This window comes from Dreissena polymorpha, chromosome 6 (assembly GCF_020536995.1).
Source record: "Dreissena polymorpha isolate Duluth1 chromosome 6, UMN_Dpol_1.0, whole genome shotgun sequence".
Taxonomy (NCBI): domain Eukaryota; kingdom Metazoa; phylum Mollusca; class Bivalvia; order Myida; family Dreissenidae; genus Dreissena; species Dreissena polymorpha.
In genome coordinates, this window is record NC_068360.1 from 36,927,709 (window position 1) to 36,943,595 (window position 15,887).

Genomic DNA, 15,887 nt, shown 5'->3' on the forward strand with positions numbered 1-15,887 from the left:
AGTTGAGAATGTATTTTTCTGTACATTTTTAGATGAATTAATCTTCGCTCAATCGCACTACATTTTCCGATTTCGACAGTTTAATCACCAATAAAAATCGCAAGTCGTGTATCAATTGGACTTCTTGTTTCTTTGTGTTGATGTCATTACGCTACAGGTCACAGATAATTATATTCAAGTCTACCCAGAACGTGTTGTATGCGCTGAGATTATCCTGGCAATGAAATCGACTCTGTTCAGCAGTTAAGCATCAACAATGAATATTAGAACGGCAAAATATATCAATATAACAAAGGACAAAACATATTAATTTTCGATTCAAATCTGTTAAATAATATGACTGTCTATTTATAATATGGCCTTACGGTATATTCATTCGATAGTTTGATGACAAAAATAGGTTGACAACATTTCAACTAGATTAAGTTTAAAGAATGTTCATCTTTATGCAGTATGTATTTGACCGTTGCGGTATGATTCGTTTTTTTGTCATACAACAGATTTAAAACTGCAATTGACATTGATTTGCTTTTCTATGAAATGATGATGTCTTCAAATATTTTTTTTCCTTAAATAATAGTGTCCATCTACCGTCAATATCATTGAAAAGTTCACAGGCGGTCCATTATGCATAGTTTCAGAAATGATAAATCTCTCCCCATGTTGTATTCTAGTTTGCATATTGGTACTAATACATTATACTGGCCCTACATGAATTCTTTTTCATAATCTTTGCTCTCAGCTGACTGAGAAATAAATGCACATGATTTAAATAATTACGTTATTTTATTTCATATTTACATTGCAGTGAACTGTAATTATTGTGTGTTATTCTTTGTTTTTTGTTGATGTTGTTTTAAAATGTTACCGGAAACAATTCATTTTACATTTTGTAAAATCGTGTAAACAAACCAAGCTGTCCTAATGTGAATAGTGAATATTTGACTAAACCAGATTATTCAATTTTACGCACTATATTTTGCACAGCAGACAATAAAATGTGCGTGGGGCAATTTGTACTAAACAACATAATGTTACATTTACCAGTTGTAACATGCCATAACGTGAAGTGGACTTCATGTGTAACACTAGCAGGGTAATTTATATCCGTTTGATATGCCACATTTCCATTTCATTGGACCTTAATTATGATGAAGCCCTTTTTGTCTTGGTGATACCTGATAGTTCTTGTTATAGAATACAAGACCAAGAAAAAAATGTTACAGGCAACTTATTTGATTATGTATTTATTTACATTTTATTCTGATATACTTTCGGCTGTTAGAGACATACCAAATATCCATAAAGAATAATGCTGGATAAATACATATATTTTTATCTCACAAAAACAAACTACAACAGCGAACAACATTAACTTAAAGCTTCTTATACAAAGCGTATACTATCGCTTTTGGGTCAAGCAGAGAATGGTTCGATGGGCCTTAAATACAATGCTATTTGAATACATTTGAACAAAAATGTGCTATTTATCCTGACTGTGAAGAAGCAACTTTAACGTTCCTCGCAACAACAATCAACGGAAACATAACAATTAACAGTTTATTGTTTATATCTATATCTTTCTTAGATTATTAGACTATCGTGCGTGTCCAGGTCCGGGTGAGTTGTTTAGTAATAAACGAAACGTTACGTCCAATTTCCATTGGCAATGTTACTGTATCCAATATAGTAGCTACCGGCGCTGGTGCCTGTGAAAAGCCAATCAAATATTCATGTCCTTCAATATGCCAAGACGCACGGCTGTCAACGAAACGGTCATCGTTTGAATGTATGGCAGAGTGATCGACCCGGCGGAGGTACACATAGCAGGTGCATACGTGTTACATGCTGCGCTAGTTGCAACTATTTAAACCAGGCCAATCTTTACCAAACCATTCTGGTACTTAGGAATAAAGAATAATCTTAGACGCATGACAAATAACTCAGATTTTTCCTATAAACAGGCTTACTTACGGTGTAATGATGTTGCCTATTTTATTAATATATTGTTCTTAACGAAGAATGCTGAAATTGCTTCGTGAGCATAACATTAAATCAGTAGTAGATGTAGAACCAGTATTGTTTAATGAAGATTATGTTGTAAGTGGCGCGTTTCCAATTAAAAAACCAGTGTACACATTTACAAGTAAGCACATTATTAATTGTAAAAATATCAACGAAATAGATCTCAAGCCAAAAATAGGCCATGGCGTTTCCAAATAACTCTCTTGGGTGATTTTGATTTTAGAGGCATGCCTGTAGCCGTTAAAACGGTAACACGGCACCAAAGAGATGTACGTTATTGCATCGAAAAAACTCAACCAATCTGATACGGAGTTCCTAAGTCTCCGCGCTAGGTGCTTCTTGTTCTCTTATATGAAACTTTTTGAAGGAGATTCTTATGTTGGAGCAACTCAGTCATCCAGGATTTATCAAGCTTTTTGGCTACTGCGCTCGAAACGAGGAAAGTGATACCATGGATCTCAGCGAACGAGGAGTAATTAGAGTATATGAGCTAGGAACAAGGATCTCTGGCGAGACTTTAAAGAGGAACATTTCTTGATGATTAATGGTTCACTGAAAATGATCGATCTATATGATGTTGACAACTTAGAGCCATCTTGTTCGGTTTATGTCAACGAAGTAGACCATGGTAATGTTACTTTTGAAAGTCCAAATAAAGGTTGTGACTTTGCAATATCGTGCCACAAAGGGTTGTGCGTAGGGTTTAATGTGAAACAAAACATAAAGTTCATGTACAAACTGTTCTTCAATGTGTAGATCTCCCCATCCGCATTTCCTAACCCGTTGTCTGGCGATCTTAGAAATGTATTAGAAAGAATTGATCGTATTTCAGCAGCAGCAGAATTGCTATTTTGGATAAATTATCAGGTTCGATAGTTGATTACCGAACGGTTTATACTTTCATTTCTCCTATATATTGAATCAAGTAGAAAAAATATAGTATGGCTTATATTAAATTGTTCGATTGCTTTCTTGTATCAACGGAGTTCGATGTGTTTTGCATTGTATAGTTGAGATGAAGATTATTTTGAATTATGGCATACAACTACATACTATAGACACAAACGCATAAGTATCAATACACTATTTTAGACACACCATTGTGCTTTAAATTTACCGTTATGTATTGAAGTCTCTTTGTTGCACAGGATATCGGTCACTTGTCTTGTATCAAGGACCGGAGGATGTTTCTCGCCCGGTGATATCTCTGTATTTTGTTCTTAAAATAACTTTACATAGCAAGTAGTTACCGTTAAAACAACTGCAATAACTTTGGTGGCTGTTTTTGAAACGAAATGTATACATACAGCGAAACAAAACAAAACATGTCAACATATAGCTATCACTATTGCCAAAAATACTATTTGTATTTAGAATACATGTTGTTCGGTACGTAGTTTGACACTAGTGCTAAATCTTTAGTATAGCTCGTTGAGAGTATGTGATGAAATTGGGTTAAGGTGTTCATTTAAATTTTCAGGGTGGTTGTAGGGGTAAATGCTTGATATATATAGGATCTGGCACGAGTTGTCATATCAAACCATATTTTATTAAACGAGTTCAGGAATTTTGTTAGAAAGCGAGCCTTTGGCGAGCTTACTAACGAATTTCCTGGACGAGTTTAATAAAATATGGTATGATATGACAACGGGTGTTAGATCTATTTTATCACATGCTTTTAAATGAGCAAATTAAATAAATATTTACGCAAACATAATGATAAATCCCGAATGTTGTTTACATTTCGTGACGTCATTTGAAGATGCAACGTCATTTCAGCAAAATTACAAAACGCGATTGGTCAATAAACGAGAACTAAGCCAATGAAAACGCTTTGAAATGCTGTATTACACATGTGTAATAAAAAAAAAATATGTAATGGTTGTATTACATGGGGAACAGGGTAAAGCATGTGATAAAAACATTTTGATATTTAAGACCAACAGCTGTCAAAAATTTATTATTTAATTATATACAAACACTGTATTTCAAATTAAAAACACTAGAGCATTCACCATTGCGTTCTTATTATCGAAAGTTAGAGGCGCTTGCTTTGAATTATTAGTTAATATTTACAAATGGAACCGCTTAGCAGGATATTGTCGCATTGTGTACCAGTTGGTTTTCTATAAAAACATATTTTATTGCAATCCGTATAAGGCTGTAATTTGGCAATGACCAACAGTGAAGCAAAATAATAAATGCCTCAGTTACTATGATATATATTCCCTCAGCTTTAATAGTATGTTTCTTGTCTGGCAAAATCGCTGAAAGCCCTGTGGTGTGCAACAAATCATTGCCACTGTCCAAACGAACTGAGTAATTTGTCTGAAAGATAGTTTGCATTGGTGTTGCGCTAATTTGCACGGTAATGGACCGTGTCTAGATCAGCAGACATTTCGAAACATTAAACAGACTTAATAGAAGAGGTATTTCCATTTTGCCATAACATTATATTTACATTTTAAACCACTATATACGAATTAAACTTCTATAGAGAAAGCTAAAAATTTTATAATGAATTTGATGTGCTTTATAACATGAACATCCACCAACAACGACCTGTCCTACCATTAGTATTATCTTGAACACAATGACAGACATCGCGTGAGAAAGCTGTATACGTTGTTTGATTCAATATTTTGAAAGACAATAAACATAGTACACGTTATAAATGGTCTCATATTCCCATTCTAAATTGTTGTTATTTCTAAGCCGTGTTTGATCTGTTCGGATTTTACCTGTAATACAACAATCACCAATCCGTTTGATATGATGAAGGGTGCTATGAATTCTACTCTAAACACTAAGTGCTATTGATTTCCACTAGGATTGAATGAAAGCCATGACACTTAGCGTTAACACTTAAAGGGCTCTTGTCACATAATGACATTTATTTCACAATCTGAAGCATGTATTAATTACATAGGGATTTTGGGGAAAAAATATTGACACAGTTTTTTTATGCAACCAGTTTGCGTCAAGCATTTGTTCCATTATTTCCTTCTTAATATTTTTACAGCGTACATTTGTATGATTTTCCTGTATGCATGTAATAGAACAAAATATAACAACTAGTTCTCTGGAATGTTAAAACTATCTGACTTCTATTTTCGTCAAAAACAACTTGACTTGAAAATCATATACCGCTTTTACAACACTTCTGTTTTCTTATCGTAATAAGTTAAAGCAATTGCATGTCACAGATGCACCAAGACATAATCCATCGTAATCCACAGCCATGTATTGTGTTTGCTTCGTAATATCTTAACCACCAAAAATTCATTAGCATGACCTCCTGGTATAGTATGCAAGGAGTTTTTCTGAAACTTTGATCAAACTTTTATGTTTTAGATAAAACATCAAATAGTTTTAATTGAACTGTATGTCATTGTTTCGAAAGAGTATTTCATAAAATTATACAACATAAGTTTCGTATCGTTCGCATTTTACTTTATAAAAGCCTTGATTAGACCTATATTTTGTATAATTTATATATGGTTATACCCATTGAGGCGTTTATATCAATTCATTCGAGTATTATTATATCTTTAAATACTTTGTTTATAGGTAAAATACTAACGTAAAATCAGTTATAAATTATTTATGTTCTAAAACGCTCTAATCATTCTCAGCAAATGCATAATGTTCAGTATGATTCTACATATATACTAGTTGCGATATACAATTAATTATAGTTACTTATAAGTCCATAATAGTTGAGTCCGGCAAAAGCATCAATATATTAGCGTCATTGAAACGCTAAACCGATGACGGCATGCGTTATAAAATAAAAACAAAACATAGATCATTTGAAACGTACACAAAATCAGATAACCATAAAATAAGTATACCGGTTTAACGAAATATCCATTCACTTGTGTATAATTTTATTTAGTTTTTATTATACAAAAATCTTACTGAGTCGGAAAAACAACAGCGATGTACATGTTGTAAAAAATACGATATTCCATTAACTCTTTTTTGTATTCCTATATTTGTTATTTCCCCTGAAGGCTGAGCCATTTTCATTAAAATTAGAAATCGTATAGCAATTTGACTATTTGTTTCTGTCATGATCTATCAAAAGTTAGGAGATAATTATATCCTAGTTTTCACCAAACGCCTTCCATTGGAGTTTATTGAGAGTTTTTCCAGAAAATTGCACTTTTTGCGGCAAATCACATAGCTACCAATACAATATGTTATATATGTTCATCGATGTTCTTTGAAAACCGCGTAAGTCATGTTTGGTAAATTTTGGAGAAGACGGGAAAATTCACGGGAAATCGACATAATGATTTGCAATATTACTTTTACAGATGATCAGGATATACGTAGTTTGTGAAACGATTGTCTTAAAAACGTGTCCTTATGCATGAAATAAAATGCATTTAATGCTGCTTTTATATGTTCAGTTTAAAAAATGCCCAATGTTCTCACGAGGTTCCAGTCTTTTGGTGTGTGATATCATATCCATCATTTTCGAATAAAATGGGTTATGAAGTCGCCGTTCAAATAAGACAAACCCCACAAGCACGCCAAAAGCGACTCAAATTTGTTAACGTAACTTAACTATCTTAATAACAATTTTAGCAATTAAAAACTTACTTAATGTGAGTCATAATAATATATTTAATATTCGAAACCAACTCATACATGACTATAACAAAAGATCCGTATTAGAGAACGGTCACAGTGTTATGATCGCGATATTAATTCTTAAAAATAAATAAAGCGGATATGTCTTAATAATGCGTCTGAGGTGATACTGTTCTCATACCGACCATTATCATATTAATGGAAATGTTCACAGAATGCCGGAAAAGCGTGCGTTATTATTACAAAAAGTCATCTAAAAAGTAACATGTTAGAACTATAAGTGAACATGTATGCTACTCAACCTGGAAACGTAGGATAATCAAAACAAATGAAACCGTGTAACTCTCATTTGATTGCAAAGACAATCACAATACGTCTCAGCGAGACTAACGGCGTTATTAAATGATAATCAAAACAATGCTTTGTGGATAATGTTCCCTCATCCAATAAAACAAGTTCTGTCTGGGAAAACATCATGTTTGCAATGAAATGTTCATGTCCTTCAACACTCACACTTCCCAGTCTTCGTTGGTGACAAAGCGGCCATTCTTTAAAATTGTAACACTGAAACCTCACGTTTATACTCATACTCTCATAAACTGGAAACATCATTGTCAGCATTTTTTTACAGTTTTTTTTTACAAATAACACATGTATAAGATTCTGGGACATGATACTCGTAAAAAACGGACACGATGGCATTCAACTATTTAAATCAAAAGCTCGCATGAACATAATTGAAACCTCTCTGAATAAATATTGACATATTCGTACTTTATAAGCGGGAATTATAGCCTGTTGACACTATATACAGTGTCTTGAAATGGATTATGTCGGCGAAGTAAACCTAAACACTTTGTAAATATATTCTAAAGAGTTTCACAAAACTGCGGTCCTCCAATCATTTACACAATGTATTCCCGATGTGTAGGAAATTGTAATGTAAGAAAAAAAATTTTTTTGATTTTGTGAACAAAAATATGTGCAAAAAAAATCGTCCAGCCATGATACTGTTTCGTCATCGAAATTAACATATGGAATGTTTTAAAGAATTCCAAATTGAGGTGAAACGACCTTATGCAATAAATAACAACTATATTGTGTATTGACTGTGTTAGTGCGTTTACGCTTCTGTCATAAAGTCGATTAATGTCTTTAATGTGCTTTAATGTGCGTTGAGACAAAATAAATGAGGTATTAAAACGCGCTATTCTTGACAAATAAATGTCTATCAAGCGACATTTTCTGATTAAATGCAATTCACCAATTGTCGGTCAAAAGTATATAATCAGGATAAATAATTGGTACTCCTCATTAAACTTCCACATAAATAGCATAGTGAGGCAGACGACTGCGCTTGTGTCAACATACCACTTTCATGTATTTGATTTATCTTTAATGAAAATACTTTTTCCAGATTCTCAGCAATAATGCATGGCACAATCTTGCATAAGAACTGTGCGCGCACATCGAGAAAATAGGTGACATGACAATATATACATCTTCAGTGGGTATAACCCGTCTCGATTGGAAGATAATTTTATCAAATCTTTTACGTGTAACATGTATGCCGAAATTTATTTGAACGAATGGCGAACGTTTGTGTTTTTTGCTATTCTAGAGTACTTTTTTTGCCCATGCTGCTCAAAAGAAGAATGACGATAAAACAGAAACTTGTAAAATTGTAAAAGTTATAAAAATGATAAATTACTGTTTCTGTTTGTATAAATATGTTCAGTAAATCAAGTATTTGAAGAACCTCGGCTCAGAGATTTGACTGGAATCAGCATAGCTTGATCAAATCCCTGCCTTCATAACCAAGCACGTGATGATAGCCTAGCTATGTGGTACAATAATTTTACAGTTGTTGTTTTTCCTTTTTTTAATTAAGTATTATTTTTTTATTATGAACCAAAACGTATTCACTATTTTCAAATTAAAGAAGGAAATGATACAATTTTCATAATATAATACTTAAACCAAAAAAAAAAAACCTACCAAATCTGGTAAGATTTTCTTGTGATGGCAGAGATTGTATGTGAGAGAAGAAGAAACGACAACTCTGTAGGAGATTGGTAATCGATTGCTCTCCGTATTCGGATGTGATGTCTCGATAACGTGTCAACAACGCGCGTAGTGGATATTATTGAGTGTGTGTATGGATACTATCGCTTTTGCGTGAATAAACACGCTGTAAATAAATAATTTTGACATTGATTGAAGGTGAATTCTTTGAAGGCAAATCGTTTATTGCTGCATTGTTTGCATGAATATAAAAGAAATCTTGATTCCATAACCGCTCAATACACGGTAGTCGGAGGATACTGTATATAACTTCAAACACTTAACTCATTAAACTTAGCCAAAGATGTATTCGAAATAATACAGAAACAGCGTAGCAAATTCACAAAAGTAACACATGATCGGTATCAGTGCTAAGCTTAACAGAAGTAATACTTTATGGTATTTTGGGGAAATATGCTTGCATGTAAACTTGTACGGATACACAGAACACCTGTAATTCGTCGCCGAAATAATAATACATTTGATTATAAAAAACCGTCGGGCATGGGCAAATATTTGGAAAAACAGTACACCTGTCATGACTATAATGTGTTCTTAAAGCGAGTGTTTCAGAAGAAATGTTATATTTATATGAATTCAGCATCTTGAGTTTTTACTTAAACAGACATACACGACGCAATGATTACTAACACATTGACATGTTTGATTCAGCTTAAGACTTTTGCACACATTCGTACACGTACGGATTACGCAAATGCGTTAAACATGTCAAAACAATAATTAAGAAAAATAGAGCGTCACGCTTATTAAACAATGGCATTTTTCTTGGATGTGATTATTCAGTTTAAACCTATGTATTTTAGCGCTCGATTGCATAGAAGATGTAATGCTTATTTAAAACGCTGACGAGTCCGCTTCCTGTGACTAGAACAAGTACTTAGTGTCTATAAGGGAAATCTGAACAACGTTCCCACAGTGGGGATCAAACCGGTTACTTCCCGATCACTAAACGGACACCGTATCCACAACACCACTGCGACCGTATAATTGTGTGCTTATTTAACAGATTAACATAAAATAATACAAGTTTTTTGTCAGCGCCTTATGGGAAAATATGAGTTTGGTGACGTAGTATAAAATACAATGACGGGCTATCAATTTCATAAGTTGTATAAGCAATCGTCCGGTTAAGCACAAATATGCGAAGGACCTAAACACTTGGGCACCGATGATGGTGTTAATAAGCAAACGTGAACATGCATTAGAAATAAGCTTTTCGCTCATTACAGCATGTTAAATTTTTTAAAGAACACTAACATTATTATATTTTTTTATTATTTGATTATTGGATAAAACAAAATAAACACAACTTACAATGTAATAATTTATTTGATTAAATACGAAGCCATTATATTGTACATTAGCACACTGGTACTAAACAAATAATTTCAGGCGAGGTTATTTAAGGCAAGTGACCGATTGCCTTGAAACTACATGACATTAAATGAATACACAAAAACACTAAACACAAACTAAAGTAATGGACTAAGTTTAAAAAGAATGAAATAGAAAGCATGACATAAGCGCGGCGGTTTTGATGCATTAGCATCTCGTATATGGAGTGTTGAATTATATTGTCGAATCACATCTTAGTAAGGTGATCTAGTCTTTCAGGAAGAATGTGTTTGAGTTATGTTTAAAATATAGTCTGCTCACAGTGCGTAATCTTGGTATTATTTTTAAACGATTAAAAACAACTAACGAGCATCGGGCTGGAATTCGTTTTGCTTCATTTGAAGCAATAAACATGTTTAATTAAGAACCATGTCGGATGTATCCTTATCCGTAGGAAATTGTATAAGAAAAGAAAAATGGAATATATTGTTTCACCAAAAAATAAAAACAAGCATTTTGTATCTCGTTAAATCTGTGGAACCGTTATTTTGGTTATTGCTATAAGGGACAATTTTAAGAATATGTTACGTTACGAAATATGCTGTTGATTTTGATTATTTATGTTACTTTAATAATGACGCTCATAACTGTCAGCAACTTACTATGCCTTCGCTAGTCAGAACCATTGAGTTACTGGAAATGATGTTTTGTTATTATTTTATACATAAGTAAGTTTTCTTCAAAAACATGCATCTAAAATAAATCATGATATAAACGTCAGAGAATTTGATTAATACAAATATTAATCAGATATACTTGCATACTAAACAACTAAAAGTACTATTGCTTGTTACAAGAATTCGAATTTGCAAAAAAAACTATTGATCGATTCCGACACACACTCAGCAAGGTATTGTACGTACACGTCATTTGGATATCAAGCACGTATCAGTACTCCCGAAAATGTAGTAGTACAATGACTATCATTCTGATTAAAGTGACTTGTTGAGGTAGTTCTCATCCAGACAATGTCACCCATGACCATCATGACATAGGCCTGCAGTGACGAGCCCAGGTACTTCCCTTCAGTCCCGTAGTGCGCGAATCTCTGTAGAGTCTTGTTGTTGTGTACAATCTCCGCGTCAATCCATTTGTTACCCTGGGTGCAATAGTGTAGGGCAAAGATGTATAGACCGGCAACAGAAGCGGCGAACTTGCCTGTTCCATTGTCATAGCATCGACCTTCGTTGACCTCCACTCGCGTAAACACTACATCTTGACCAGTGTTGACAGTTATAGAGGAGGCGAGCTGGGCACGAAACAGTACTGTTGGGGTCTTCATATCTCCTGGAATAACAACGCTTACAATAAGCAGTATTTATTATGGTTGAATCGTTTCATATCAATATCTGTTCGTAGGCGCTTTGATTCTAACGTTTTACTAGTATACGTTTTAATTCTTCTGACACCTGACTGCCTTTTATTAAGCTGTATTGACCAGTTGGTGAACTACATATAAAGACTAGTCTAGAATCTTTAAGTTAACTATTTACTTTTATGTGAACATTTATTCATAATTTTTAGTTTGACGAAACAAAGCCACGCTAATTGATACCGTTAGAGGATCTTTTTGTGGGATTTGAATTTAAGAAAACCTCTTGATTTGTATTTAAAATGATATAGTGGATATGATTTCTTGAAAATCTTTGTTGCAAAAGTTGCATAATGTGCGAAATATTGCTCAACAAATGTGAACAGTGATTGAAATAATACACATGATACGTATATAGTATAAAAAATATCACCAACACAGCAACAACCGTTTGATAATCTTATGTTTAAAATACATAGCCAAATACAAACGTGCCATTAAATTTATTTAAGAAATGGAGTTAAAAATTTCTTAAAATATGCCGTTCAATTTTACCTTTAAAGCGCTCCACTCTGTCCTCCATGTCTTTAATCGAACGTCCCGATTCAGTCAGGATGTGAGACAGAGATTCAGATACATTTGCCAATGCTGTTTTAATGGTATCGCCCAATGTTGCTTCCATTGAAATCTGCTTGCGTTCCATTAATTCAATAGCAGTGTTGACTTTATTGTTTTCATTTTGAAGCTCCTTCAATGAATCCACAACTTTTGTATTAGTTTCCTTGATGTCTTTGAGCGTTTGTTCCAATGCAAGCTCATTGCGGAGAACTCGCTCCAACAACGTCTCTTCATAATGATATCTCGAACATACAGGGCATGCGGGCTCCGCTGTCAATGCTGTCACAGCGAGATTCAGTACATAAACAACAAATTTCACTTCTTTCTTCATTTGAGATCCGACAGGTTTTAGATTTGCAATATTTGTTTCTCTTAAACAGACCAAATGAAACGCACGAATGACACATAAACACTGTCGTTGGTAGTTATAAGTCTTATGTTACAATACGGTCAATGAAATAAAATTAGTTCATTCAGGTTCAAAGTCGCATTATTTTGGTCAATGTATTCGAGAGCAAATGAAATGACAAAGTCATCATACATTTTTCCAATTGTCGTTTAAGATCTAAAATTTAAAGATGTATAAATGATAAACTTACGATGCATTATGTTTTTGAATAATGAAACTCTGTAGACATCATCAGACGAGAAACGTTCATTATGATCTGCTCTTATTTAATGCGTCGACATACTCTCTATACAATACATTACATGTAACGTCACAACACTAAACATAAAAAAAAACATTCAAACGTAGGTCGCTATCTTGAAACAAAGCATGTTGAGCACTGCAACATAATTCAGTAACTTTGTTATCAACGCTCGGTGGAACATAACCTTATAACAAGAAACAAGTTATGATAATATAAATTAAATACTTAACACAATACATATATTTTGTAATCTTGTTTCTCTTATCTAATCTTTGATGCAACATACAATCTATTATGTAGTTGACTCATAAATATTGCTGTTAATAACACCATTATTTTCTTGTAGACTAAATTCTTGTTCTTTTAGCTAGAAACTAATACTTCCAATTGCGTGTCCTCATCCAGGATCGGTTATTCAGCATTGTTAGCTGCGTTCTCTGGTGCTTTTGCTTTGTCATTTCACGTTACCGAAAATGTCTATGTCACGATGAGTAATTACAATGAAATTTAAATAAGGCTTGGTTTTGCATTTCAAATAAACCACGTAAACCAACATTCAAATGTGAAACCAGATATAAAGCAGCTGAATGTTTTTCTCTTTGAAGTTGTTTTTGTGTAAGTTATCAAATGTGCATTCAAAATTCCAAACTTCCAATCTGACACATTACATGACGTAGGTGAAGTTTTATTTCTCTCTAGTTTCATGCTTTAAAATTATGTAATGAAATTAAAGCATTTTGTAATATCTTTAATATTGAGTTTTGACGAAATTGAGTATACATAAATTTTCGAAATGCACGTCTCAATACATTATTATGTTATACAACTGTAACCACTATGCCCTTGATGTAAGGTTTCTATGCAACAAACTCACAACACTTTAAAAACATAAACAACATTTCTACGAAATCAAACTAAAGAGACGATAGGTCATGGCGTTACCTAACAAATCCTCTTGGGTGATTTCAGAGGTTTGTCTGTAGCTGCTAAAATGTACACGGCTCCAAAGATGAGTACGTTATTGTATCGATAAACTCAACCAAACTGATTTCAATCAACGCGCTAAGTGCTTCATTTTCTCTAAAATGAATCTTATAAACGAGATTCTTATGTTGGAGCAACTCAGTCATCCGGGATATATCAGGCTTCTTGGCTTTTAAGTTCGAAACGAGGAAAGTAATACAATCTCAGAGAACGACGAATGATCAGCGTACAGTCTAACCTGTCTGTAAAGACCACTCAAGGGATTTGGTCGTTGTGGTCTTTGTTCACAGGTGGTCTTTATTTCCAGGGTCGATTGAAACTTTGCAAAATATGCTAGTAGTATTTTAACAGGTACCTTATCTATGTATGTGCTCATTTGTTAAATGTTTGAATACTTATGCATGTATAATAAATAAAGGATTGAAAACACAGTTTTGTTTATATTATTTCCATTCTCTTATGTTTTTATTATTTATTTCATTAATCATATACATTTATAAATAATTATTGACATACATGTATATGTACATGTAATTCAGAATGTTCTGGATTTGAGTTTTGCCTACACCAAGACCACTAGCCACTCGTCTACAACTGTGTCCTTTAACTAACAAACTAATGACCGCAACGCGTTCTTCCAACATCAAGAACTTAGGCTTGGAAGCCATGATGGTTACTTACCATTACATGTTTATAATCTATGCGTGTCTTATCAAGGAGAAATGTAAAAAAGGAATGGCTATCAAAATGTTTGTATTTCAGGCATCGTTATTGATATAAAACCGTTAATTTCCTAAATGAGTTGATGAAAGCCCAAAACTTGTCTTTGATATTTTCAGTAATTTGTACATTAATCGCGAGTCACTTTAATACAAAGGCAATATTTTTACACTTTTGACAAACTGTCAAATGCATAAAAGAAGCAGGCGACTACCAATTAGCAATGCGTGTTAAATAAACAAACAACTGCTATCGAGTGCAATAAACTGTCACATGCCGATATTTCCATAGCGACCGACGAGTCCACTAGTAAGATGTGTTTCACGTGACTACACAGCGTCATGGCGGCCTTTTTGTTTTTTGAAAGTTGCAAAATCGTAGATTTTTATGATTGCAGTGGTCGTTGTAAGCTATCAAAATGGACTTTTGGGCATGTAAAAGGGCGGTCTTTGGTCTTTGTTCGCACGTGGGCTTTATTCGCAGGTTCAATATATAGCGAAATCGTTCCGGAGGAAATCGGTGTGGTCGTTATTGACTATTGGTCGCTATTAACAGGCGGTCGCTCGGGCAGGTTGGACTGTATATGAACTAGGCACAAGGATCGCTGTGCACTGTCTGCAAACCTTTAATTTGCGGGAAGGATTGCTATTCTGGACAAATTACCCGCCTTAAATAATAATAATAACAGAGTAGTTTTGATCAAGATTATTTTGAATGAATGTATAATACTACATTATTGGAACACAAACGCATTCATATTGTTGTACCAGATATCGGTCACTTGCCTTTAATTAAGGACCGGCGGATGATTCAAGCCCAGTGATGTTTCTGTAGGTTTTTCTTAAAATAACTATACATAGCACGTAGTATAAGTGGTTCTTTTAAATTGTTGATATCAGTGGGTGAATTTAAAAGCAAATGTTATCCAAAAACCTTATCTTCAAGATCAACAGCTTCCAAAAAATATTATTTTAATTTAATGCAAACATCGTGTTTCCAACTAAAACACATGTGTATCGACCATGTTGTTCTTACTTATAGAAAGTTAAAGGCGCTTGCGTTGTACCAGGATTTTTATATTTTGTAATAGAACCGCAAACGAAAGATATTGTCGCATTGTAAACGTGTTTGTTTTCTATAAAAGCAATTGGTGAAATTCGTAAATGGATGTAATTTGACGATGACCAACAGTGTAGCAAAATAATGAGTGCCTCTTCCACTTAGATATATATTCCCTCAGCTTTAATAGTATGTTTCTTGTCTGGCAATATCGCTGAAAGCCCTGTGGTGTGCAACAAATCATTTCCACTGTTCAAGAGAACTGATTAATTTATCTGAAAGATATTTTGCATTGGGGTTTTGCTAATCTGCACGTAAACTGACCGTCTATTGGTCCGCAGTGACATGTTTGGACATTAATCAAACGTAAAGCGGCCCATCCACACACAATATCATTGTCAATTTTATTGACTCAATTATATTGACAGAATAAT

At 33.7% G+C, this 15,887-nt stretch overlaps 1 protein-coding gene across 1 annotated transcript; it reads right to left on the bottom strand.

Moving 5' to 3' along the window:
* Nucleotides 1-10,984: 10,984 nt before the first annotated feature.
* On the bottom strand, nt 10,985-12,368 carry LOC127835589 (complement C1q tumor necrosis factor-related protein 6-like). The gene is made up of 2 exons (XM_052362023.1): nt 11,975-12,368; nt 10,985-11,394 (listed from the first exon to the last, which is right to left on the bottom strand). Exons 1-2 carry the CDS (start codon nt 12,366-12,368, stop codon nt 10,985-10,987), a joined length of 804 nt encoding a protein of 267 aa, XP_052217983.1.
* Between the last annotated feature and the right edge of the window lie 3,519 nt (nt 12,369-15,887).

Bases quoted from the DNA above. Each gene is read 5' to 3' on its own strand.
- LOC127835589 (XM_052362023.1), bottom strand. From the start codon at position 12,368: ATGAAGAAAGAAGTGAAATTTGTTGTTTATGTACTGAATCTCGCTGTG. The intron at 11,395-11,974 runs GTAAAATTGAAC...TTGTTATTCCAG, and splicing joins CAGAGTGGAGCGCTTTAAAG to GAGATATGAAGACCCCAACA.